At 45.8% G+C, this 26,902-nt stretch overlaps 1 protein-coding gene across 7 annotated transcripts in view; it reads right to left on the reverse strand.

The window, feature by feature from the left end:
- Window positions 1-26,902, reverse strand: part of SLC8A3 (solute carrier family 8 member A3) — a 168,241-nt gene that overhangs the window by 127,992 nt on the left and 13,347 nt on the right. For all 7 annotated transcript variants that reach the window (XM_019969137.2, XM_019969138.2, XM_019969143.2 and 4 more), the window contains exon 2: window positions 14,018-15,863. In XM_019969137.2, coding sequence (XP_019824696.1) covers window positions 14,018-15,801 — 1,784 coding nt within the window. In that variant the 5' untranslated portion in view covers window positions 15,802-15,863. The remainder of the gene's footprint in view (window positions 1-14,017; window positions 15,864-26,902) is intronic.

The following is a 26,902-nucleotide window of genomic DNA, read 5'->3' on the forward strand; positions in this document are numbered from 1 at the left end:
TCCAATGTTCATAGCAGCACTATTCACAATAGCCAAGACACGGAAACAACCTGAATGTTCACCAACAGATGAATGGATAGAGAGACATGGCACGATGGAATATCACTCAGCCAAACAAAGAATGAAATAATGCCACTGTACCAACATGGATGGACTAGAGATTATCCTACTAAATGAAGGAAGTCAGACAAAGACAAAGATCGCATGATATCACTTATACGTGGAATCTAAAATATAACACAAATGAACCTATCTATGAAACAGAAACAGAATCATGGACACAGAAGACTGATGGCTGCCAAGGCTGGGGGTTGAGAAAGGGATAGAGTAGGTGTTTGCTGTTAGCAGATGTAAGCTTTTATATATAGACTGGATAAACAACAAGGTCCTACTGTATAGCACAGAGAACTGTATTTAATAGCCTATGATAAACTGTAATGGAAAAGAATATATATTCTTAAAATGTGTATATATGTATAACTGAATCACTTAGCTGTATAGCAAAAATTAACACACATTGTAAATCAGTACGCGCGCATGCTCAGTTGCTCAGAAGTGTCAGACTCTTTGCGACACTATGGACTGCTGCCCGCCAGGCTCCTCTGTTCACGGGATTCTCCAGGCAGGAATACTGGAGTGGGTTGCCATTTCCTCCTCCAGGGGATTTTCTCAACCCAGAGGTTGAACCTGCATCTCCTACATTTCCTGCATTGGCAGGTGGATTCTTGACCACTGAGCCCAAATCTGGAAGCCCACTGGGAAGCCCAAATCAAGTATACTTCAATAAAAATATGACAAAGTGAATGTATGTATATATATATATACATATATATATAATAATCATCAATGGATCAGGACTAAGAATATTGGCAGATAAAAGGGAAGACCATTAAAACATCTGTCTGATGGGGGGGAGTGTGGCTTAGAGAAAGGGGCCAGATTATTTTTTTGAACTCTCATCTAACTTGCAAGCAGGAATGGAAAGGTTTACAATTACAATCCATACATAACAAAGTTGCTAAATGAGCTCTGGTCTCCATCCCCCTCAGAAGCTGTGGGTCAGTGTCCTGAGGATGGTTAACCCCACGGGCAATGCTCTTCTCACCAGCAGCCCTTTGACCATCCGTGTGACACTCCTCACTGACTCACTGAAGTCCAGACCAAACATTATGCAAGGCTTGGGTATTAGTGTCCTGCAGCTTCTGTAACACACTACCACAAACTTGGTGGCTTAAGGAAACAGAAATTTTTTCTTTCACAGGTCTGGAAGCCAGAAGCCTGAAATCAAGGTGTTGGCAGAGTTGATTCCTTCCTCAGAGGTTCTGAGGGGCATCTAGTCCATGCTTCTCTCCTAGCTTCTGGTATTTGCCAGCAATCCTTGGCATCCCTGGGTCTGCAGATGGCATCACTCTGCAACTTTTATCTCCATTGTCACACGGCCTCATTATGTTGATGCTAGTCATAGGCTCTAAGGCCCACCCTACCTGAGCATAACTCACTGTAACTAATGAAATCTGCAAAGACTCTATTTCCAAATAAGGTCACATTCTGAGGTTATGGGTAGACATGGATTTGGGAGCAGGGAGCGGGGGACTCTATTTAACCCCGCATAGCTTGCCAGCGGCATTTTTGGCTGATCCCACATAACAGCAAGGAGAGGATTTGGGTTCCTCAAGGGAAAGTCTCAGGTAAACCTTGATATGGGTGGGGAGATGGAGGAGACAGACCAACTTGAGCAGCGTCCATGCCCGACTGAGGCCGCACCCTTGCATCTAAAACAGAAATCAAGTCCAACGGACAAAAGTTAAGTCATGCAGAGAAGAAGGCAACTTCCCCCATAGCTCAAAACAGCCCAGACCGCTTCCCCTTCAAAGTGCAACACTATCCAGGTACCACACCAAGGATTCAATTCACCCTGCACCCTCTTTCCCCAAACTTACATGGAAAAGAGGCAAATTCCTTCAGTCTCCTTTCGTCTCCCTTCTAAGCTCCACGAGGGCTGGGGGTCACCCAGGGGCTCTGGCTGAGATGGAGCTCTCTCAGCCTCCATTCAGCCAAGAACAATCCCAGGGGTGGGGGTCGGGGGCTCACGGCAAAGAGCAGAGCAGAGCTAACCCTCAGGCTCCCCTAAGGCAGTCCTTTCTGCTAGTGGGGACTGATTTCTGAGGCCTTCAGGGAGGTGCTGTGTGGAACTGCATCCAATCTGGGCTAAGTAGATTAGTGCCCTTCCAGGGAAAGGTTTCTGGACAGCTGAGCAGGGCAGCTCCCTGCGCAGTGGCGGGGGGCTGTCATTACAAGGCCCAGACAGGACATAATGACATGCTCCCTGGAGGGAGCTCCTAATTGAATTACAGGGTGTCTCCTGAGCATCAAAGGCAGCCTGTGCTCAGAGGTAGTGGAATAGTCCAGGAGCAGACCTTCTGTGGAGCTGGTGCTGGGAGGGGTTGGGCTTGGGAGGAGCTGGGATGCCTGAAGTAGAGAGGGCTCTGGGGAATCTCGGTGGTCTCGCAGACCCCGGGAGAGAAGAGGAGGAAGCACGGAGAGTGGGGGATGGTAGGCATCCCTGGAGCTCATACCTGAGAAGTGCGTTCAAATCCCATATCTCTCCAGCTTGTTGCAACCAGGAGGTGGTAGAGAGCCAGAGGACCAGGCCTCTGTTCGTTCATTCATTCATTTAACAAGCATCTTTTGTGCCCCTAGGATGTGTGATGAAAGAGAACCAAGTGCTGCTCTGATCTGAGGACGCAGCCTGCTGTGGGACCATTTACTCCTGAAGTCAACTTCTACTTTTATCTACGCACGCCCCACAAGCCGCAGCCAACCCGCCCTTCTTCCTAACAAGTTCTTCTAAGTGGACTAGAGGAGGAGGTGTGCAAGTCACCTTTAATGACTCCAAACTGAATCACGACAAAAGGAGACTTCCCTGGTGGTCGAGTGGTTAAGAATCCACCTTGCAAGGCAGGGGACGAGGGTTCAATTCCTATTCGGGGAACTAAGATCCCACACACCTCAGAGCAACTGAGCCCATGTGCCACAACTAGAAAGCTTGCGAGCTGCAACTACTGAACCCCACATGCTCTGGAGTCTGCAAGCTCCAAGCAACTACCAAGCCCACATGCCACAACTACTGAGCTGGAGCGCCACAACTAGAGCTCCCCGCATCGCAATGAGAGATCCCGGGTGCTGCCACTAAGACCCGACATTGCCAAATAAGTAATAATGACGATAAATTGTGACAAAAGGCAGGAGGAGTCCCTGTGTGGCTGAGGCTCAGGGCTCCCTCTTTCACAGCAATGCTCACACGCACTCCCTTTCCCCGCCTGCCTGGGACTCCCTGAAGACAGGGGTGGTGCCTCTTCTCACAGTGCTCAGCCCACTGTATGAGCTCCATGAATGTCTGCTGACTGTACCCTGAGAGACTGGCACCCCCTCCCCAGCTCCTCTCTGGAGGGAGGGCTCTCATAGGTTCTCTGAGGGCTGCGGGCTGACTATCCTCCTGCTCTAACCCTTCGTCTTTGTGACCCAGACCCAGACACCAGGGTCACAACCTCAAAGGGGGCCCCCTCAATCTGAACACATGTTCCTGAGCCAGCCTTGCCTGCAGCAAGCCAAAGCGTCAGCTGTGTATATTCCTGATGGTGAAGTGGCCAGACAAGGATCCCCTGTGTACCCGCCCGGGCAAGGGTGGGTCTGAGACAACAGCCAAGAGTGATGAGTCCAGATTTCTGAGCTGAGCATTAAGGAGTCTATTTGGCCCTTGCCAAATTCCCTGGGCCCAGTTGCCCCTGAATTAAAGGACAGCCAACTCTTGCTGTTAAGGAAGAGATGTCCTCTTAACTCTTTCTACATGAGAATAAAGTCTGCTGCTTTCAACTTCCTGACCTTATTCTGGTGCTAAAATATGTAACGTAGTTGAAAGAATATGTGATTTATAAGCAGAAGATCTAGGTTTGGACACTGACCCTTAAACACTTTGTGTCCTAAGGTAAATTAACATTTCTTAAATTCAGTTAACTCATCCGAAGACATTGATAATATTAAAAGTGCAATTTTTATTTCTATATAAATATTAGAAGTCTTATTATGTAAAAACATAACAGCCACAACAGTAATCTTTCCCAAAGGTCTAAACAATGCGGAAGCCTAGAAAATCAACACTGTGTCCTATATTCTGATATATTCTCCAGCATATTCCGATCTCCCCAGGGGATCACCCTCTTCAAAACAACTTTAAACAATTAGTGCTAGTGCCTAATATTTTCAAAGTATTTTATATCGATTTGTTCCTTTGAAAGTGAGTTCGTGGCTGTCTTCATTCTACTCTCTCCCCAGTCCTCAAAATAGAAAGTATATATTCTTCCAACAGTCCACGGGTTAACTAAAATAACATTTCTGTCTACTTTGGCTGAACTGTATTAACTCATTGTTGTGACACTAGTTAACTTTTGCTGTGGTTTATGAAAAAAAAAAAAAGGAAACCTAATTAATTGTCAGCTAAGAATTTTCTAAAACCTGGGGTCCCACAAGGAGGGGTAGATAATTAAAATGGCCTGTTATGGAAAGCTGGCTGGGAACCCATGGTCTGGTTTACAAAGCCCACTATGTTAGCAAGGACTCTGGAAGATTCTGGTCTGATAAGGTTACCTGCATCATGGGTCCAGTGGGGATTTAAGTCCCTGTGGATTCAGGAGGAAGAAGAGAGCGATTCACCGAGGCTTTCCCCTAGGACTGGCCCAGGACTGGAGAGACAGTGACAAGTTCATGCTAACGCACCTCAGTGAAATGGAGACTCCTACTTTATCCCATGAAGCTCTTCCCATCTCTCATCCCAGGACTAGAGTTGGCAGATATTTGGCTTTTCTTCTCACATCCACAGCTGAGTCCAGACACAGCCTCAAAAACCCTTTCCAAGATGGCTCCCTGGACAGCCACGACGGACTGACCGGAACTGACCCAGAAGAGAGTCCTACGTTACACCCAGCCATGTGCCCCGGGGCATGGGCACCTGGCAGAGTCGCGCTCTGTGCCACCTGGAGATGAGAATACAGTGGCTTCCGGGGAGTTCCTGGAGAGGCATCAAGTTTCAGCTGCAAAGATAAGGGGGTGGGGGTGCCCGCTGGCTTGTGCTAAGTCCAGCAGACCAGCTGTCTAGCAGGGGAGGGTGGGAAGGGAGAGGCTGTCATTCTATCCGTGGCGGGGGTGCTTTCTGTCCTGGTAGGGAATACAGGCTGCTCTGGAAATCCGAACCCAGGAAGAGGCTGGGACAGTGACTCAGGACCCAAACCGAGTGCACCTGGAAATGACGGCAGGGTATCTTCTGACGCTCATCTCCTGGAGATGACGGACCAGAAAAGGGCAAAGCGGGAGGAACGACCCGGTGGCCTGGAGCCTTGTGCCACCGAGCATCACCCACTAGGAATGCTTTCTGTCGGTCTGGGCAGAAGCCCGTTTAATTTCGGCTGCCGAGTCCGTGGTCGGCTGGGCTATAGTAGTGCTGAGGGTTCCAGAGGTGGCTGTTTCTCCTGTTCTCCAGCCCACCGCACCAGCGCTGATCACTGTAAAATCAGCACTCTCTCAGGGGTACGGCTGGAAAAGGCAATGGCACCCCACCCCAGTACTCTTGCCTGGAAAATCCCGTGGATGGAGGAGCCTGGTAGGCTGCAGTCCATGGGGTCAAGAAGAGTCAGACAAGACTGAGCGACTTCACTTTCACTTTCCACTTTCATGAATTGGAGAAAGAAATGGCAACCCACTCCAGTGTTCTTGCCTGGAGAATTCCAGGGACGGAGGAGCCTGGTGGGCTGTCGTCTATGGGGTCACACAGAGTCGGACACGACTGAAGTGACTTAGCAGCAGCAGCAGCAGCAGGGGTACAGCAAGCCTTACATACTGTGTCAGTTTTGAGGTGACAGAAGACTGTTTTGCCCAGGACTTCCTTCTAAGTGACACTGTCCATCACTTAGAGACACAATTGCTTCGTTAGCTCACCATCGAGACCCCTGGGCAGCTTCATTTTCCCACCCCACCATCCAACTATGGCAGATTAAGCATCAAGTTGGGGATGGACATGGAAACATGTCTTAACCCAGGGTAACCAATATCTATCTGGCCAGTGGCCTTTGACAGAGTTAACTTGAGGGATGGGGAAGGGTGGAGGTGGGGGAGGGAAACAACAGAGTCCCTCCCCTGAGAATCTGAGATAGAAGAATAGAAAGATCTTTTCAGGTAGAAAATAGGGCTGTTGGGCTGTGAGGTTTCATTGAAGTGATAAGGGAGAAGACCACAGAGAGGGCAGAGATGCCAGGAGACAGAGACCATGTGGCTGAGAGGGAGCGTGTTAGACAGAGAAGGTGGTCCCTAAGGCTCTGATGCCTTTCTGATACCAGTTCCAGCCTATGCTGGATCCTTACAATTCAACCTTCTAGTCTTAAAAGTCAAATACTATGTGGTGAAGGCAAAAAAAAAAAAGAGCACCAGAGTGAGTGGTCTGTTTCCTGGGAGATATCAATCTTCTTGGTACTATCATGAGGCTAGTTCTTTCTATCCAAATGCCAGGCTTTCTTGAGGGATACCCACAGCACACTCTTGGTCACTCAAAGAAATCACAGATTAGACAGTAGACAGAAGGCGGTCCAAACACAGAAGCCAAGAGTGTGAACGAGGCAGATGTAGGGAATAGAATAAGAGTAAGACGGGAGATGGGACTAAAGGGCGTGAGAAGGAAGTCACTGAGCTCGAGCAGGAGCAGCAAACATGGCCTGAGCATCAGTGGCCCCTGGAGCACAGACGGTAAAGAAAGAAGGGTGCAGCCGAGGATGTCCAGAAGAGAGCATGTGCAAGAGAAAGCAGTCAAGCCAAAAGGGAGGTGCAAGCAGGGAAATGGAGTGAACATGTAAAGTGTCTGCAGTCAGGTCCAGGCTTAGCCCTAGGGATGGTGGTATGGTACACCTTCCATGACTGCAGCTCAGAAAGAGAGGGTCAGGGGGTCAGGAGGGTCCCAAGGAGAAATCACACAGGACACACAAGGAGGAAACCAAAAGGCAGACCAATCAAGACCAAGGGCTCTGGAAAAAGATGGACTACTGCAAAGAAATGGCAGAATTCATCATCTCTAATCCATAACTTGCTCCACAGCCATATTCTGAATAGGAAGCTACTATCAAGATGTCACTCATTTTGAAAGTACCAACTAAAGTATCCATGTTAAAGAGTTGTCTGCATTATAACTAACTGGTTCTTCATGAATCCTTATCACCAAATGGTAAGTGAACTGGGCTCAGGCAAGAGCAGGTTAACCAGGCTGTGTCCATGCCATGCCGACCCTTCACTAGTAAGGGTCAGCATGCTGCCACATTGAAAACCGAACTCAAATATATACACTCACCAAGTGATGACTCAATTTTAGAGAAACAGATTTTTCCATAATGAATAAATTTTACTTCAACTTTATCTTCTTCTCTACTTAGCCAGATAACTTCCTATTTGTGTATGTGGCGATGGTAGGGTGGGACTGTAATTCCTATGAATGATAACTATCACATCAGCTACAAATGTTTACCTAGTGCTTTCCTTCATGGCCTTTTAGCAAAATCCTCAAAGCACATGATTCCTACAAGATGCTTCTGGATGGTGCAGAATTTAAATACAGGGATTTTGCTCTGTGTGTAGGTCAAGGAATTCTCTCTCTCCAACTATTAGTTACACACTGCTCTACACTAGGACTTCTGATTGGTTCTGGAAGCACAGGTTAGTTTCTCTTTCAAAAGGACAAGAAAATAAACACCTTGAATAAACTGAAGAGCATAGCACTAAATTCTACTCTATTCCTAGCGGAGTTGATGGGGGCACAGCCCAAGGATGGGGAAGGAATGAGTGCTCACGCACGACCCAAACACAGCTGGAAAGTTGATGAAAGCTGGACGACAAGGAAGAGTCCTCCCCACTCACCCATCTCACTTTCCCCAGGTATCCCTTTTTATCACGCTTGTGAGTGAATGAGAAAACTTTGACCTGAAGAGCCAGAAGAGTTGAGACAAATGAAGCAAGGCCCATGGCAGGATCTTTATTGTTATTCCTTTATTATTGCCTAAAGCCCCAACTAGCATCATTGCAAGCAATGCTCAGGGGAGCCTGCTTTGAGGCTGAGACCGTTTCATTTTCTGATTGGCTGGTCATGTGACCATCTCCAACCACAGTTGTGCCTTTCTCCTCAAACCCAACCTGACATTCTCCTTGGTGGAGTCTCCAACTCTGCACACCCCGAATTTTCTCATACCAGAGGGCAGACCAAAGTGAGAAGACCCAGGGCAGGCACACTGAATGCTCTGTTGCCTATAGTCCCTGACCACGTCAAGCAGAGAGAGTGCTGCCCGATCCAGTATTGCCAAGGATGTTGCACCCTTAGACCCTAAAACAAATAAACCAGGAAGGCTCTGGACTTGCTGGCCATCCTTATGGATATATAAGGTTTAAGTATATTTGGCATGCTTTATGGATCCTGAAGTTGGAATATGTCACTCCTTGACATTCTTGGGCAATTTTACTAATTAAGAAAAGAAAAAAAAATTTACCAAGACCTGGGACCTTTCTGGGCACAACATCCAAAGTTCTGCTGAAGAGTCCACATAGCCTCTAATCATTCCTTTGTGTCCCAAAGAGAGGAAATTGTAGTTGAACAACCCTATCTGAAATGTTCCACTATTCTGTTAAACTCCCCTCCCCCATTTAACAATTCACTTAAACAAGGATTCCTGTCTTCAGGATCACTCTGAGTCAAGGACATAGCTCCACTGTGAGTTCCATGAAGCCATGGCTCTGTGGATGGACTGTTTACCTACAACTACAAAGAGAGCATATTACTGGAAATCAGCACTGCAGGCTGAAGAAAGGAGAAAGAAAAGGATTCCAGCTAAGGGGGAAATATCTCTACCTCCACTGCACTTCTGCCCGTGCTAAGCGTGCAGCTTCTGATTTTTCTCAAGTGCAGAAAGGACATTCTAGAAACAAATGATCCTCCTCTATGCATGCGTGCATGCTAAGTCGCTTCAGTCGTATCCAACTCTTTGCGACTCTGTGGACTGTAGCCCGCTAGGCTCCTCTGTCCGTGGGATTCTCGAGGCAAGAATCCCATGGAGTGGGTGGCCATATCCTCCTCCAGGGGATCTTCCCAACCCAGGGATTGAACCCGCATCTCTTATGTCTTCTGCATTGGCAGGAGGGTTCTTTACCACTAGTGCTACCTAGGAAGGCCCTTATCTTCCTCTGCGACCAGATAAAAACTATCCTATTACTCTGCTGAGCCAAAGAAAAAGCAAAAAACCCGACTGTGTTTAGTCAAGTTGGAGAATGTGAAAATTGGATCCTGGGTAATTCCTTATTTGTATAGGTTTTGATGGGAAGATGCCTTTGGCTAAAACTTTACAGAGAAAGCACCCCTGGAAGAGAATGGCCTGCATAATTCTGAAAAAAATACTGCACTATTTCATGGAACAAGGTCTAGCCTGAAGTTAACCATCACCAAGAGATGTCTCAGCTACACTTGTCACTTTTTTCAGCAAGAGATCACTAAGATAAACCTTCTAAAAATTTTTTCTATGAGTTCAATATTTTCCTTCCTTAACAGTTTCAAGGTGAATCAAAAGATTAAAAATAGTCCATAATATATTATTAGTAGTAGTTAAGACATTACTCACAAAAACACTCGTGGATGTGTCCTTCCAGGGCATCTTTCGCCCATGAATTTCCATATTCTTTCCAAAGTTAACATTTTGATGGATAAAAATAAAATGGAAAAGTCCAAATGGGGAGGCTGCTGCTGCTGCTAAGTCACTTCAGTCGTGTCTGACTCTGCAACCCCAGAGACGGCAGCCCACCAGGCTCCCCCGCCCCTGGGATTCTCCAGGCAAGCACACTGGAGTGGGTTGCGGGGGAGACATTAAATCAGCAGCATCCAAAAAAGTCCTTTCTAAAGTCCAGCTTTCTATCATATCTATCTGTGTGATCTTGGACAAGTTGCTTTGCATCTCAGATTCTCACATTTCATAATTTGTAAAACTGGGAGGACAGATACCTTCCAGTTTCAACATTCTGTATTTGCTTGGGAAATGTGGGGTACAGCTTACACTCCATTCTTCTTTAAAGGAGGCCCACTCTATTTAATTAGAGTAGATCTTGCCATTTGCATATTTGACATCTGAGGCTTTGGCTATTCCCAGAGACCCCAAAGGTCAATGAGCTGTAATAATCTTATTTTTGCAGAGGCGCTCTGTGAGTCTGGTGTACAGGAGTGAGTCACGTGTTCAGTGAGTGAGATTAATGTGCAGGTGGCTCGGAAGCCATAATCCCCAGGATGTGCTACAGTAGTAGTCACAAACTACCAGGATTCTTCCAGACCACAAAGATGTCAGTAGTATCCTTCTCAAATATCACGAATTTATTGTAACGTGGGTTTAAAGTAATTATGTACCCACCCCCACACTTCACCTATTTCACTACTATATCTTTAATGAAGGTGACTTTAAAACTTTAGTGGTATCACACACAGAAGGAGAAGCTTTCATTCCCCTTTTATTGAGCTAATCTCAAACTATACTTCTCCCACCTGTTTTGATTTGTCTGTATACCTTGTATCCTCTCCACTGGAGAATAAGATCCTTGGGAGTTAAAATGCCACCTTATCTTGGTCACTTATTTCTCTCCAGTACTAGTAATGTACCTAGGATGTAGCAGACATTTAATAAATGTCCGTTGAGTGACTGAGCACTTTTGATGCACTTAGGCACTCCGCTAACATGCATTTTCTTACTATCTGTATGTGGTACTAATCATAATCTCGAAGGATAGGTATTATTGTTCCTAGCATTGCAACAAAATCGCTGGGACTCAGAAGCTGAAATGACTCGTTAAAGTTACACAGCTGATGTGCGATGGATTCACACCTGTTTGTCAGACACCAGAGCTTGTTCTTCCATCCTACCATGGTGCTGAGGACACGTTTGAAGAAGCAAAGCATAAAACCAAATGAATGAATTCACGGACATAGGCCTGGCTTCGTTCTGAAGATTCAGAGCATTGTGGTGAGGGCAGAAGTGACGGTGCCACTGGGCTTGGTGGGAAAACAAAGCTACATGGAGAGAGAAGGCGCAGAGAGGGAAATTGTTCCAGGCATCACACAGCTTCTGTCTGAGTCCCTCGAAGGTTTCAATTTCAGGGTTCAGACTGTTCCTGCAGTTAGCAGGGTCTCGGCTAAGAGCTAGACTCGAGCTAAGATGGAGTTGAACACTGACACTGGAAAGCAAGCATTCATGATCCAGTCATGCAACTCATCTGAAAAGCCGCTTTCCTTCCTAGGCTTCATGGTTTGGTCAAGAGCTTTAGGGCCTTTCAGCTCTGGGAAGCAGAAGCATCTGGAGCTTGTTAGAAATGAAGAATCTCAAGCCCTACTTTAGATATTGGAAGTCATGATCTGCATTTTAGCAAGATGCCTGGCTGGTTCACAAGCACATTAAAATTTGAGAAACACTACTCTAGAATATCTAGATGATATTCTAAGGTCCTTTCTTGCTCCAACATTTTATGAGTTTAGAATAGTATCCTTCATGGTAACCAAAAAACTAGCATGCTTATTAATTAGGGTGACACAGAAAATCAAGTAACCTGATTACCTCAGTGGTGTCTTCTGAAGAATAGTGTTAACTCATCAGTATTACTATTAATGAGTTTGTTTACTGAGTACATATCATGTACAGGGAATATTGCATACAGTATCATGAATCATTACAATAGACCTGCTAGAGTGACATTATGATCTCCTTTTTATCAATGGGGAAAAAAATCTCATAAATTAATCAAATTTCCCCAATGTGGTTAAATCAGCACTAGAGCCAGAATCCTAATCCACAGAGTACTATACTTAGAGCCCATGGTTTTCTTGCTGTATCATACTGTCTCTAGCTGTAAAATTACAATTTAAAGTATCAAAAGTAGGCCTCCTTTTGTGATAATAGATTAGCAGGTTTTGGACTCATTCTTCTGCAGTGAAGAAGGCCAAGAGGGTAGTCTAAATTCTACTGAAGTCTAAAAAAATAATGCAAAGGAGAAGATGGGAAACCTTAGAATACCTGGGCCAGCATCTCAAACGTGTAGAAGTTCATACATATGTATAACCAATATTACCCAGAAGTGATCATTCATGAGGCTCATTTACACCAAGACAGTAATCAAGCTGAAGACATACATAGGTTTGAGGAGGGTTTAGTCATATTTGGAGATCCCAGGCGCACAGTTGATTACTAATGAGGTAAAGAAATTGGGATCCCAACTTCTGATCTCTCAAAATACTACTCTTTGGTGCCCTCAGCAAATTGGTACTGAATGGGAGGGACCGCAAGTCTCTCCAGTTATGGCCAATGCTGATGTCATTTAGTGCCTGACAGTAATTTATCTACTGACATTGCCATAAATACGCATGAAATTTCATAGGGGTTTTCCTCGCCATGAGGGCCTTCATTTGTATGTATAAGCATCCTCCCCAGAGCACACCGAAAGGGAGAGTATTCTCTAGAAAGGCACAGGTTTTTATTAATGCTAAAAAGAGATTATCCTTTCCCGCAAAATAACTAAACAGGGCTCTAATAAATCAATCTGTCAATGGCTATTTCATTTCAGGGGACAGTATCCCCCTGTTCCATCTGGCTGGTGTGGTTATGACCTACACTGAGCGCCTATGTCTATTTTTCAGAAGATTCTAGAGCTGGGAGGAACTGCAAAAAAGAGCCCACCTCGAGGCAAGGAAAGTATTGCTCTTCCCACTTTTCAGATGAGAGCTTTCATTTCCCATTGAAAGTGTTTTTAGCAGGTTCTTGGAGCAGTTTGACATCTCCCACTTCCTACATGTGTCCCTTTGGTTCCTCCTATCTTCCCCTGCTACTGCTAATTGCTTGTGGATATGAGCAGCAATTCTGAGACAAGGTTCCCCTTTCTCATCCCCTTCCTTCTTGACAACCCTAGAAAGTCTGGTCTCCTGGGCAGAGTCAGTCTGCTTTATTCTTTAGAGATATCCATCCGAGAACAGGACAGAACACCCAGTACAAGACGTTTCAATGCAGAGAGGCCTCAGAGTGACAGAGGCAATAGAAACGTAAGACCCACAGTGTCTGAAGGGTTAAATGGGCCAGTGACCTGGGAAGTGTTTTAGGAGAACTCTGGACTGTGAAAAGAGATGACCACACAGAAGATGTATTTTTTCCCACAATTCCTAAGAGGCTTCTCCTCCACTGCTTAGCCAGATTCTAGAGCTTAGACCTGTGACTAAAGACTGGTGGCCGCTGCCCTGGGAGCTCTGCTTCTCTAAGATACCTCCAGGACTCAAGCCATATTGATTCATTTCACCTAGATTGGGCAAGCCTCACACCATAAAATAAGCCTATTGATGCTTAAAGAGACTGCCAAGTTTCAATCAATTTTGCAATTTCCAGATGAAGGAGAGGTGCCTGAAATCTGCTTATATAATACAACTGCATTATGGTACTGGAAAAACATAAGCCAATGCCACTCACGTTCTTGAGGATGTCCAGCTTGGACTATCACTGATTCAGAATGGAAAGGACTGCCTTCAAAGCTCATGTAAGCCCTTGGCCTGAGAAGAGGAGGAAGGAGAGACCCAAGCAGTCTCCTAGATCTTGCTTCATCACAAGACTCTCCCCAAATCTGACAGCAGAACTTCCATCATCCCACACCCCCACCAGTTATCATTTTGAGTTTCAGTGGACAAAACGTTCTTAGGTCCTGTGTGCTTAGATCCTGCACGGCATTCCTTGCCCGAAAACAATTTAAAGAGAGAAAACTGAAGGAGATTTTGGAAGCAGAACCTGGCAGGAGTGTCTGCTGATCTTGCATACCTGTGATGGAACCAAAGTTTGACATTAACATGAGTATAAGGAAAAGTTTTAAAGCATGGGGCAAGAGAGAAGGGGGTGACAAGGGATGGAGGCAGATGGACTACGGAAGGGTTACTTACACGGTTTCATCATTCTTGAACTCCAACTCCCCATATATGTCTTCAAAATCCTCACCACCACCCTTGGCGGTCCCTTCTACTGTCCTAAAGGGGACGATGACTGTGCCCCGGGCACCTGATGTCCGCAGAACCTTGACCTCCATGACACCGATGCTTTCACTGACATGAATAGTGTCACATTCAAAAGTGAAGATGCCTGCGTGGTCATCATCCAAGATGGTGACTGTGGCCACACAAGGGGACACCAGGACAGCCCGAGGCAAGGGAGGACTATTGAGTGCTCTGGGAGACATCCCCTCCTCAGGCTGCTCCTCCTCCATGCGAACGTTGCTCAGCCTCACAAAGAAGTGTTCATCCTCCTCAAAAATGTCATCATCGATGATGCCCACAGAGAACTCCTTCTGGGTCTCTCCAGGCTTTAGAACCACAGTACCCTCTGTGAACTCATAGTCAGCCCCTGCATTGGCAGAACCATCCTCTGTTTTGTAGTCCACATACAGGGTCTTGGACGTGTCCCCGCCTTTCCTCACCACTGTCAGGAGCACAGCCCCACAGTTCTCCAGGCACTGGTAAGAGCACGGGTCAAAGAAGACCTTGGAGACAAAGTCCTCCGGCTCATCGGCATGCACCTCGCTCATGCTAGAGGTCTTTTTGGCTTGTTCTGCTGCATGCTTCTTCAGGATATTGCCCGCGCCAGTCATCATACGGGTGGCCTGGATCCGGTAGAAGGCGCGGCTCTTCTGCTGATGGGAGAGAGCATAGTAGTTAGCCATCTCGACCAGCTGATCTAAGTCCTTCTCTGGGTGTTTTTGCTTCAGATCCTTGAGAATCCGTATCATCTCCCTGCGGGACTCATCAACTTCCTTCCCTTCCAGGGGCACCAGGTGCCCATCAAGGAAGTGGGAATTCATCATTTTCCCATCCATCTCAATGCCCTTGGGGTGGTCACCCTCAGTCTCTATGATGATTCCTCGGTGTTTATCTGTGCGGTACTTTTTGTGCATGTATTTGTAGAAGAGCAGTCGCTTATCTGCCACCCAGGCCAGAAGGACACACACTGGAAAGAAGAAGAGAGTGAGGAGGCCTTCCCAAACCTGGACCACACCAGGAGAGAAGACAGCCAGGATCATATAGAGCCAGATGTAGGCAAAGATGCTCCAAGCAGCAGTGACAAAGAAGACTCGTAGATGCTTGATCTTGCGAGTCTCTCCATCGGGGATCACATAGACGCAGATACCAATGATAATGAACATATTGAAGGCTGCGCTGCCGACAATGGTAGAAGGTCCCAGATCACCAGCAATGAACCCATGACCACACACCTCAATTAAAGACAGGAGGATCTCAGGAGCAGAGGAACCCAGGGCCATAAGGGTCAGGTTGGAGACAGTTTCATTCCAGACCCTAATGGTGGTTGTGCTGGTCTCTCCATTGGGCTTTTTGATAGTCACCTCTCTCTCTTGAGAAGTGATGACTTCAATAGATGCCATGAAGCGATCAGCAATGATGGACACCCCGAGGAACATGTATATCAGGGCCACAAAATAGACAATGACCCTCGCAATCTTGTCTCCAAGGGAAGGGTTCTCCGGGTACCAGATTGGCAGGATGACACCCTCCTTGCAGTCCGATGACCCTGTACAGGACTCATTGTTCTGCCCTGTGCTGGGCACATCCCCTGAGCCGCCAGCCTCTGCCCGAAGACCATTCAGGAAGAGCACAAAGGTAATCAGCCCAAAATGGAGGAAGGCAGAGGTGAGAGGCTGCAACCTTAACCACGCCATACACAAGACTTAGCCGCCGGCTTCCACTGCAGCACCAATGGTCCTCCTGACAGGCCAGAGACCTAGAAGAGATCAGAGAGGCAGGAAAAGGCATGAAGAAAAGGAGACAGCTTGGGGGAGAATGGATACCTTATATGTATGGCTGAGTCCCTTCGCTGTTCACCTGAAACTATCACATTATTAATCAGCTATACCCCCAATAAAAAATAAAAAGTTTTTTTTTTTTTAAATAGGACAACAAATGGCAGGTTCCCACCAATAAAAACTGATGCTTCATCTTGAGTGACATATTGTACTAACATATGGGGCAGTCTCTCACTTGGAAAAATGGATGTCACTGGGAGGCTCAAATAGCTGCTCTGTCCTTAGGACCATCTGGTAGAGTCAGTAGAAAAATGGCTTAAAATAGCTGGGAATATTGGTAATGGAAATTTAACTGATACCCCTTTAGTCCTGCCTCCCAACCCTTTTGTTATCTGTGAGAGTTCTCAAGAATTAAGTTAAATTGGCCAAGTATAACAGGAATCTTCATCCCCACTTCTACTGTTTCTAGGGTTTTCAGCCTTCCTTACCACACTGTCATCATACTCAAGAATCTTGCAAAACATAAGTTTACAGGAGTACATGCTGAATTGAACTGTTATCCTGGACTACTCTCCTGCAAATGGAACACCTTGCTTTGTGTGCAGTTGAGCCCAGTTGGGAAAAACTCCTTCCCCAGATGAAAATTTAGGGAGGCAAGTTGTAATTCTGAGATTGCTTGAGAAATCAAGAGAATTGATAGTGAATACTACCTGTCATGTAGCTAAACCGAAGCCCTGTAAGTGGTGCCCAAGGCCCAGTCCATAGCAGTCCTTAGCCCTCCAGCAAGACAGGCTTATGAAAGAGTTTAGGCATCCAGTTACGGGGAGATGAAGATCAGTCAGCCACTCTAACTTGAAACCCAAACACTGCAAGGGCCAAGTGGTAGGAAGCACTAGAAACAACAGGCAAGTGATTCTAAATAAGTTTTTTTAATCTGTAGGCAAGATTTCGGGATGAAATTCAGCCTCCTCTGCTGACCTCAAGACACTAAAAGGTGAACATGAGTTCAGAAGAATGGAAGAAATTCAGCTGAAACTACAATTATCTTTCTACCCATTGTCTCATTCAGATGGAATGAGACTGCAAATAACTATTGAATACCTTAAAGAAAAACAACTTGCCCATGTTTCCACCTCTGTTACAAGCATGTAGGAGTACTGTTAGTAATGGAAGAATGCTGCTATTCTCTACTTGCTCCTCCTCCTTCTCTGCTGTTTCCCATCTCAGAAAATAGCACTTCCATCCACCCAGTTTCTCAGCCTAGAAACCGCTGCCTGTTTGCAAGCCTTTCTCTCTCCAGTCCAACACAGAGTCCCATCAACTTTCCTCCCCATCTCTCTCACCACCATCACGGCCCATTACTTTCCACCTGATGAATTTACTCAGTCACCTCCTCACTGAACTCACTCCAACTCTGACCTTTTTCTATTCCATCTTCTCTTATAGCCATAGTCATCTTAAAACAAAACAAAACAAAAAAAGCCTATGCTCCTTCTCCCCTATTTGAAGCCTTTCGGCATTTCCCCCTCACTTTCTTTCTTTTTTTTTTCTTCCTTTTTTTAAAATTTAAATTTATTTATTTTAATTAGAGGCTAACTACTTTACAATATTGTATTGGTTTTGCCATACATCAACATGAATCAGCCATGGGTGTACATGTGTTCCCAATCCTGAAACCCCCTCCCGCCTCCCTCCCCATACCGTCCCTCTGGGTCATCCCAGTGCACCAGCCCCAAGCATCCTGTTCCCCCTCACTTTCAATATAAAGACCTGCATCCTCACCATGACCTGCTGAGCCTCGCGCGAGCTACCTTCTTCCTCGTCCCCCTCATCTCTTGCCACTGTCCCTCTCACTGCATTTCTGCAGTGATGGCCTTCCCATCAGGTCCTGGAGTACACCATCTTATTTTCCACCTCAGGACCTTTGCCCATAACATGACCCATGACCAAAAATATCATTTCTTCTTTGCACCCCCACTCGTAACAATGCTTTAGCTCTCAGCTTGAATGTCACTTTCTCACAAAAACTTTCCTTCACCCTAAAATGGTCAACTCCTTTCCTTTAATATTTTTCATGGCACTTACAAAATTTTGAAATTACATAGGTATTTGTGGGATTATATGATTGATGACTAACTCATCCATTAAGCTATGACAAAAAGGCAAAGACTATGTCTATTCTGTTTATCATGGTATCTTTAGTAGGTAGTTCGTAGGTGCTCAGTAAATGTATGTTTTGGAATAAATAAATGTGGCAGTAGGGAACCTTCCTCACTGCTATGGACGGAATTGTACAATCCCCCTGCCAATTCCTATGTTGAAGCCCTAATCCACGATGTGACTCTACTTGGAGATAGAACTGTTAGGAGGTAATTAAGGCTAAATGAAGTCATAAGAGTGGGGTTCTAATCCAATAGGCTTGTTGGCATTTAAGAAGACAAGAGAGAGAAAAAGAAAGAGAGAGCGCTCCATTTTGTGAGGACATAGGGAGAAAGCAGTCATCTGCAAGCCTGGGAGAGACCTCTTTCCAGAAATCAAATTGTCAGTATCTTGATTTTGGAATCCCAGCCTCCTGACAAATTTCCGTTGTTTAAACCACTCAGTCTATGGTATTTTGTTAGGGCAGCCTGAGCAGACTAACACACTCAGAAATCAGCCTTCTTAAAAGTCATTTTACAATCTGAATCGTAGCCATTTAGAAAAAAATAGGTCTCGTAGACAAATCCACACTAGATTTTAGAGGCTACTTAGGACCTCTTTCAATTGCCAAGGCTTATACTCAAAGAGAAGTTCCCCCTGGGACACACCCTGGTGCATATGATAATCCTGAAGGCCCTCCTCCCAAAAGGCTCTGTGGATTAACTTGGTTTTGTATTCCTCAGAACGGGAGCCAACTGCTGAGGCCCATAATCCCCACTAGTCCAGGTACCAGGGGTCACCCCAGCAGGTGCTTGGGGCTTTGACCTCACTTGGGGGAGAAAAGGCTATGACATCGACTGTAGAGGAGCAGAGAGGCTGAAGGTGATTGGCATCCATATTCAAAGACTGAAAATGCCCCCATAGCCTGTGATGTACACAGAGACCCTATTCTTAGGGTTAGCACTCACCTACCTGGAGAATTGTGGACAGACACGGATCTTGGCTTCTTGCCTTGATCTCTGAAAACCCAACATTTTGTGAATTCTGATGAGCCCCACACAGGAGGAGACAGCAGGTGGGCACAGCTGGAGCAGCTCTTTGATCAACAGCCAGCATGGTGACAGGCAGTGGCAGCTGCACAACTGGCCAAGCCCAAAGGGGTGGGCTACCCACAGGTTAGGGAAGAGGCTGGCCTGCTGCAGTAGGGGACAGGGGACACTCAGGTAGTAGTGTTTTCCTGATCGACGGGGGACGAGGACTCCGACTGCTCATACCCACCGGGACAATTAAGGAGGATCATGGTCTTTATTCTGTCCCACAGACACTTGTGGCAACAGGTTTTTATGGGGACTGTGCTATCACATGGTCATAATCAGAGGTCAGTTTAGAAAGACTGTTCCCTGAGACAACAGATGAACTGAAGGAACCAATAAAAGAAAACAAGGCAAGAAAGTGGTTAGGGATTGCCTGCACTAAGTTGTTAGAACTGAAGGTGAAAAACCACCGGGGGATGCCTAGTTGTTCTCTCCAGCTCTGCCAGGAGATGGTTTCTGCCTGAGAAGTTAGAGGGAGAGGGGATGTCTCTGATGAACAAGCCAATGGTCATTTTTTGCCATAACTCCAGCCCCAGACACAGATTGAGACAGATCCCTACCTCCTGGGTGGTTCACTGCACTCCCTTAGAGACCCAACTGATCTTTGATGTTTCCAGAAGGCTCTTAATCAGTCCTAAGCCATACTCATGGAGGTGACCCAGCTTGAGATCCCCAGAACTGCCCGAAACAAGAAAGATATTAGTGACAGTAAATAACGCTTAAAAGCAGATATTGTGTGCATAAAGTTTGAATGTATTATTTCATCTTCATAACAACCCTATTAGTTGTTGTTAGAGATCAGTACTATTTTAATCCCTATTTTACATTTTGGGAAACTGAGTCTTAGTTAAGTCATTTGAGTCATTTACTCCAAGTATAAAGCAAAGAAGTAGCAGAACCAGAGCTCACATAGAGATGACATAAAGTTGATGGTCCCAATCACTCCACCTTACGAGGATGTCCCAATTTGTTGCAGAACACCCACGAGCCCCAGTCAGCTTCCAGTCTTCTGTGGTCTTAGAAGCAATCTGGCTGCCCTACGTACTCTCACAGGAGAGCCAACCATTTGGTTGAGTTGACTGCTCCCCAGGTTTCCTGGGGTGTCCTGATCGCCCAAGGCCATCTCCCACCCAAATATTCTCCTTCTATCAGTTCAGTTGGACAAACATTAACAAGTGCCTGTGATTTGCCAGGCCTGTCCTAGAGGTCGCTGGACAAAATAAACTATGATACGGGGTTTTCCCTCCAAGGCACCACTGAGCAGGGGTGGAGAGATGCACACACAGGCACTCCTACTATCACCAGTGAAGGTGTGGGCTGAGTGCTGCCGAACACAAGCAGGGCACCGAGCCAACTCGGGGATTCAGGGAGGCGTTCTGAAGGAGGTGATCCCTGAAATGAGGCTTCAAGCATGAGTGCACTTTAGTTAAAAAAAGAAGAAGAAAGACAGAGAAAAAAAAAAGAAAGAACATGGGAAGGGCATCTGAGTCAAAGAGAACAGCCGAAGCAAAGACGTGGGGCAGGAAAGCCCTCTGTATACATAGGATTACAGGCAAATGAGTGTGAGGCAGGAGGGACAGAAGATGAGGCTGGACACAGAGGGAGGACCCAATTCATGGCAAGTCTTATATGCCAGGCTGAGAAGATGGGATTTTATCCTAAGGGCAGTGAAAAGCCAATGATAGGATTTTGAACAGAGAATGACATGGTATTCCAGAAAAACCAATTTGGCTAGATAGGTTTTAGGGTGGCTGTAAGTAGGACAAAACCAAAGCAGGAAGATCAGTCAGAAATCTATTGGAAACAGAACAGATACAGATAAAGAGGGTGGGCCGAGGGTACATTCTGCATGTGATGACCCTCTGACCCCTCAGCTCAGCCCACGGCCTCTCATTTTTTCCCTGGATTATTTTCCTAAACCCCCCAGGGCCATCTGCAAGGTGTCTGTGTCCTCAGCAGTGGCTCCTGACATCTTTTAATATCACTGGCAAATTTAATTAAAGTCACTTTCCTCTGCTCTTCCAGATCATTAATAAAACAGAGCCACCAGGCCAGACTGAGCAAATTCTCCCTCTTGCTACGCCCTCCACTTTCTCCAATGGGAACACTGCTCCGGGTCTGTCACCAGCCTGGGTAGACGCATCCTGCTCTGCTTCTAAATCTGGGCCCCTGCACAGACGTCACAGCCAATTTACATTAAAGTTTTAGGTGCAGCCAGGCTGCACTGGATCTGAAGTGCCATCCGAGTCCAAGAACACTGCATCTTCTCCTGGACTTCCTCTGCCTACAGGGGCTGAGAGCCTGCAGAGTCCTCTCCATGGCAAAGCTCTCCCAGAAACACAGGAACTAAATTTCCGGCACTCAAGTAGGAAAGACGCAACCTCGGCTACTTAGGTAGTTTGGCTGCCACAATCGGAACTTGGATCCAAGGAAGAAAATGTAAGGATGCTGCTTTTCGTCCATTATGATAGCTTTGAATATTCCAAGTAAAAAAAGTATTATCGTCACGCCCATTTTGAAAGTGAAAGTGTTAGTTGCTCAGTCCTGTCCGACTCTTTGCAACCCCATGGACTGTAGCCTACCAGGCTTTTCTGTCCATTGGATTCTCCAAGCAAGAATACTGGAATGGATAGCCATTCCCTTCTCCAGGGGATAAGCAAATTTGAATTTACAAAGGTTAAAGAATTTGCCCAAATCATGGTTGCTGCTGCTGCTGCTAAGTTGCATCAGTGGTGTCCAACTCTGTGCCACCCCATAGACGGCAGCCCACTAGGCTCCTCTGTCCCTGGGATTCTCCAGGCAAGAATACTGGAGTGGGTTGCCATTTCCTTCTCCAATGCATGAAAGTGAAAAGTGAAAGTGAAGTCGCATGGTAAGTAGACAAATAAGCTCTTGAATTCTGGCAGTCTGACTCTACAGTACTTGGCATTAACCACCATGCTAGGTAGATGCTTTGGGTTTGGGTAGCCCTTTGAAAAGCAAAGGGCCTGGGGAAGGGAGGGTGAGTTTTTCTGGATATGGAGCCCTCACTATGAACTTGGAGATGGTACGTACTCCAAGGCAGCCTGAAACAGTAGAAGAGCCCCAAATCTGAAAGCAAGAGGCAAGAACTTTCTTCCTAGCTCTGCCTCAACAAGCTATGAGACTTCAAAGAGTTAGAGAACTCTTAACGGCATCAGCTTCCTCATCCAGAAAATCCATGTGGGGTTGGATAATCTCCATAGTTGCTTTGAGTCAAAAATGCTTTGATGGCAGGCAGGTCCATCTCCACAACAGGAAAAGAAGTGAAGGCACGTATTTCAGTTAGGTCGGCCCAGGGCAGTGTGAGAGCCAGCCACTCCCCCGGAGGTGTCAGAAGAGAAGAGATTAAGGGAGCACGGTAGGAAAGAAGGGCCCCCAAAGGCAAGGAGAGCCTACACTCTGGCTCTACCAAAAGCACCTTGCATCAAACTCATTTTTTAAACAACTGCTCTTTGAATGCCCATTGTGAACCAAGCACTGCGCTTGTGACTGAGCATACACCCATGAAAGTGCTACACCACATCCCCAACCATTTGACATTTTCTTCTAACGAAGGATAGAGACAAACAAGGAATTATGGGCATGATACTATGACGATGTCATGGGAAGTTCCTCTTTTTCTTGTTCTGCTCTAAGCTCTCAAGTTGGTCACTGCACCGCTGCCTCTAACCTTACGGACAGTGGCTGCAATACATCACGGTTTTATAATATTGAGGACCTTGCAGTAGTATGTGTGGTTGATATTCCACGATTCTTGCTTCTCTGTTCCCATGCAATTGTCACATTTTGCCCTCCTCAAAGCCTCCAAACCCTTAATGGCATCCAAGTCATATGATAACTTCATAAAACCCAGCTGGCCTTCTCCTAGGCACTGCCACACACAAAGAGGAAGCACCAGCAAGCCTCAATCTCCTCATGCTGTATATAAATAAAGGACTTTAAAATGATCACAACAATCGTATCTCTTCATTAAGTATTCTTTACTCTATGGGTGGCACTGCATCAGGCATTTCTATAGCTTCTGTGTAAGACCTAAGGATCCCACAGTGATTTAGGTAGCGTTAACTGTTTTAGAGATGAGGAGACTTGGGCCCAAAGATTACTAATTTACCCAGGTCCACTAGCTGAGTAGCACAGCTGAGCTATGAAACTTGGTGTGTCAAATGCCAAAGTCTAAAAGTGAAGGTGGAAAAACAGGATCGGAATCTGGAGCCCTCAAGTCAAGAACCTCCAGCCCTGGAAATCTCTACTCCTCTGGGAAGCCTTCCCTGATAACACCCTCTTCCTCTACCTTCCAACTGAGTCATTTTCTCCACTGTGTTCCTCTAGCCCTTTGATGACCACTAAAGCACTTGTCACACATCATCACATTAACCTGGGCTGATCTGTCTGCATGTCCATCTCCTACACACTTAGAGAAACTCCCTGAGGGATTCCCCCTCAATATAGGGACTTTTCTTTTCTAGCAAGTTATCACACTCAGTTCAGAGGGCTAAGAGGTTGGATCTGATCTCTAATATCCTCCCTGCCTCCAAAATTCTATGATTCCAAGGCTTGTTGATTCTACTCAAAGGTTTACCACACTCTCTAGAGGCCAGAGGACTTTGCTGTCTATGAGTCCTTCACAGATCTGGAGAATCACAAACCATGCAAGGGGACCAGAGTGAAAGGAAAAAAGGGCCTTGCTCACCTAATTTAAGTTCTGCTTCTCCAGCTGTTGGATCTACATCTGCATGTAAGTCATCCCCCACATTGGAGGCAATAATGGAACCAGGGTCACACGCTAAAGAGGGCTGTGCATTAGAATAACTTTGGAGCTCTAAAAAATATAGGTATCTGGATCTTACTCCAAACCTAAGTTTTGGACTCTCTGGGAGCGAAGTCTCAATATTTAGACTTTTTAAAAGTTCCTTAGTTGATTTAGAGGTACAGCCAAGGTTGAGAATCCTGGGAGAGAATAAAAGGAACACAGACTAACTATGAAAGACATTTGCATCTCAGGGATTCCAACCATTACAGAATTTCTCTGAACCAAAAGAAGGACTCTTAGTGTATCATGAGTTGACTCATAAGTGGGTGTACCACAAAGCCTTTCTATACACCAGACAAACATCCACCCTCCTGGACTCTAACTTCCTTTCATACCCTGCCAATGACAAAGAGCATCAACTCCCTACCCATATAAGTAGATTTCCCCACTGTCTCTCCCTAAACCTGCTGTTAGCTTAATCTACACTTTTACTGAAGAAACAGAGAAGACCCAGAGTTCCCTTATCCACACAGGAAAATGAAGCTGCTCATCCCATTTTCAGCAAGACATGTTTCTAAGTATTTTCCTTTTCATGGATGGTATCTTATGTTGACTTCTCCATGTTTTCTTCACGCCATCTTTGTTTGCTCCGTGATTCATTTATTCACATATACATGCATGCACAGGTATGAAACTCAGTCCGTGTGGTACAGGTCGACTTCCACTGAATCAGATGAGAAGGTACCCAACTCTTTTTTTGCACATTCAAAAGAACTTAGAATAAAAGTTCCTAGAGGGTAGCAATTTTTATCTGTTTGGTATTTCTGTATCCCTGCCATCTATATCAGTGCCTGGCATAGAGTGGGTGCTCAGTATATACTTAGTGAATGAATAGATCCATGAATAAATGTACAAAAATAGAAGGCATAATAGCTAGTGATTTCTCCCACTCTTGGCAGTGTTCAAATGGAGCATCCCATCTGTTAGGGATGCTGTGAGCAAGGTTTTTCTAATTTGAGTTATATGAACAAATATGTAATCCCCCCTGAGGACCACACACTTCACTGGAGAACAGTGACAGAAAACCAAATTACCAAAAAAAGAAAAAGAAAGTCCTAGACTTGGAAGCATGTGCCAAGACAGTGCAGAGGAAGGAAGGTCAAGTGCTGCCTGGGACCAGCAGGGTCACTTCATGGACCAGGCAACTTTGGATCTAGGAGTTGAAGAATGAACATGAGTTAACTGGGTCAAAGCCACTGCACCTCAAATAGGTAAGAGAAAGCCATGCTAAAGAGCAGGTCAGCCTCAACAAGCAATGTCTGTTTAAAGAAAGGTGGGCAGGGTGTCTGAAGGGCAGGGCATTTGAGAGAGCTGAGAGAAGCTGCAGCAATCAGTGAGGAATTGTTTGTGAAAGGCTTTGTATGCCCAGTCAAGGAATTTGGTTGTTACCTTGGTGGTAATAAGGACGTACTGCTGCTACTGCTAAGTCACTTCAGTCGTGTCCGACTCTGTGCGACCCCATAGACGGCAGCCCAGCAGGCTCCCCTGTCCCTGGGATTCTCCAGGCAAGAACACTGGAGTGGGTTGCCATTTCCTTCTCCAAAGGAAGTACTGAAAGTCTTTTAATCACAGGAGGGACAAGATCATTGTTTTTCCTTTGGATGGAGACCTCGACTGACAACAATGCAGAAACTAGATACGTGAATGAAGGTGGGCAAGACTAGGGGCAGGAAGACCAGTTCAGAGACTCTCAAAGTATTTGAGTGAGATGTGATCAGAACCTGAACACAGGCGATGAGAGCAGGCCTGCTGAGGGGAGGCAGGGTTTAGAGCATTTTCGAAAGTAGAATCAATACATGTGCGTGTGTGTGTGTGTGTGTGTGTGTGCTCAGTTGTGTCCAACTCATTGTGACCCAATAGACTGTAGCCCACCAGGCTACTCTGTCCATGGAATTTTCCAGGCAAAAATACCAGAGCAGGTTGTCATTTCCTACTCCAAGGGATCTTTCCAACCCAGAGATCAAACCTGTGTCTTTTGCGTCTCTTACATCGGCAGGCAGGTTCTTTACCACTGTGCCACTTGGAAGCCCAGACTCAGAACAGTTTGGACTATTGAGCCAACAAATGGTTACTACCTTGACAAGACTGAGGAGCATTCTGGTCCTTTGTTGGAGCTCTAGGGCCTTCTTCACTAGAGCCCAAATTCTCCTGGCTCCATCTGTCTCACAGTCACAGATGTCCCTAAAGCTATACAGCTATCTAAGTCTGACCAATTTTGTCGAATTTTCCAGCTCACATTTCTTCAGTCCTGGAGATCCTTACAGGAAAAACCCTGCAGGACTACTGGGATGACGATGGTGCCTGATGCGGTTTGGTGCCAGTGTCTCTTCATCCCTCTTTCACTATCAGAATCTTCTGTTTTCAGTTGGTCCACAGAATCTTGGATGTGTTCTCGTTTATTGGGTGCCAACTGTATGTCACACTCTTTTCCAGCTACTGGAGGTTCAATATTATATCTTTTACCTGGACTAATGCAAAGCTGCCAATCTTGCCACATCTGTTACAGTCTGTGCTCCAGAAAAACAGCAACTACCATCTTTTTAAAATGTAAATCAGATACAGTTAAGTACCTTACATACAAATGAGTTCCTTTCCAAGAGTGCATTTGTAAGTCCAATTTGTTCCTAAGTCCAACAAAGTTAGCCTAGGTACTCAACGAACACAACTGGCTATACAGCACTACACAGCAATAGGTTTATAAAACTTTTCACACAAATAATTCATTAAAAAACAAGCAACAACACTTAAAATCTTACAGTACAGTACCTTGAAAAGTACAGGGGTACAGTACAACAGCTGGCATACAGGGGCTGGCATCAAGTGAACAGACAAGAAGAATTACTGACTGGAGGAGGGTGAAGAGCTGGGAGATGGTAGAGCTGAAGGATCCTCAGCTATAGGAGATGGAGGGCAAGCTGCAATTTCACTCATGCCTAATGTTGATGGAATGCAT

This window comes from Bos indicus, chromosome 10 (assembly GCF_029378745.1).
Source record: "Bos indicus isolate NIAB-ARS_2022 breed Sahiwal x Tharparkar chromosome 10, NIAB-ARS_B.indTharparkar_mat_pri_1.0, whole genome shotgun sequence".
In the NCBI taxonomy this organism is placed as follows: Eukaryota; Metazoa; Chordata; class Mammalia; order Artiodactyla; family Bovidae; genus Bos; species Bos indicus.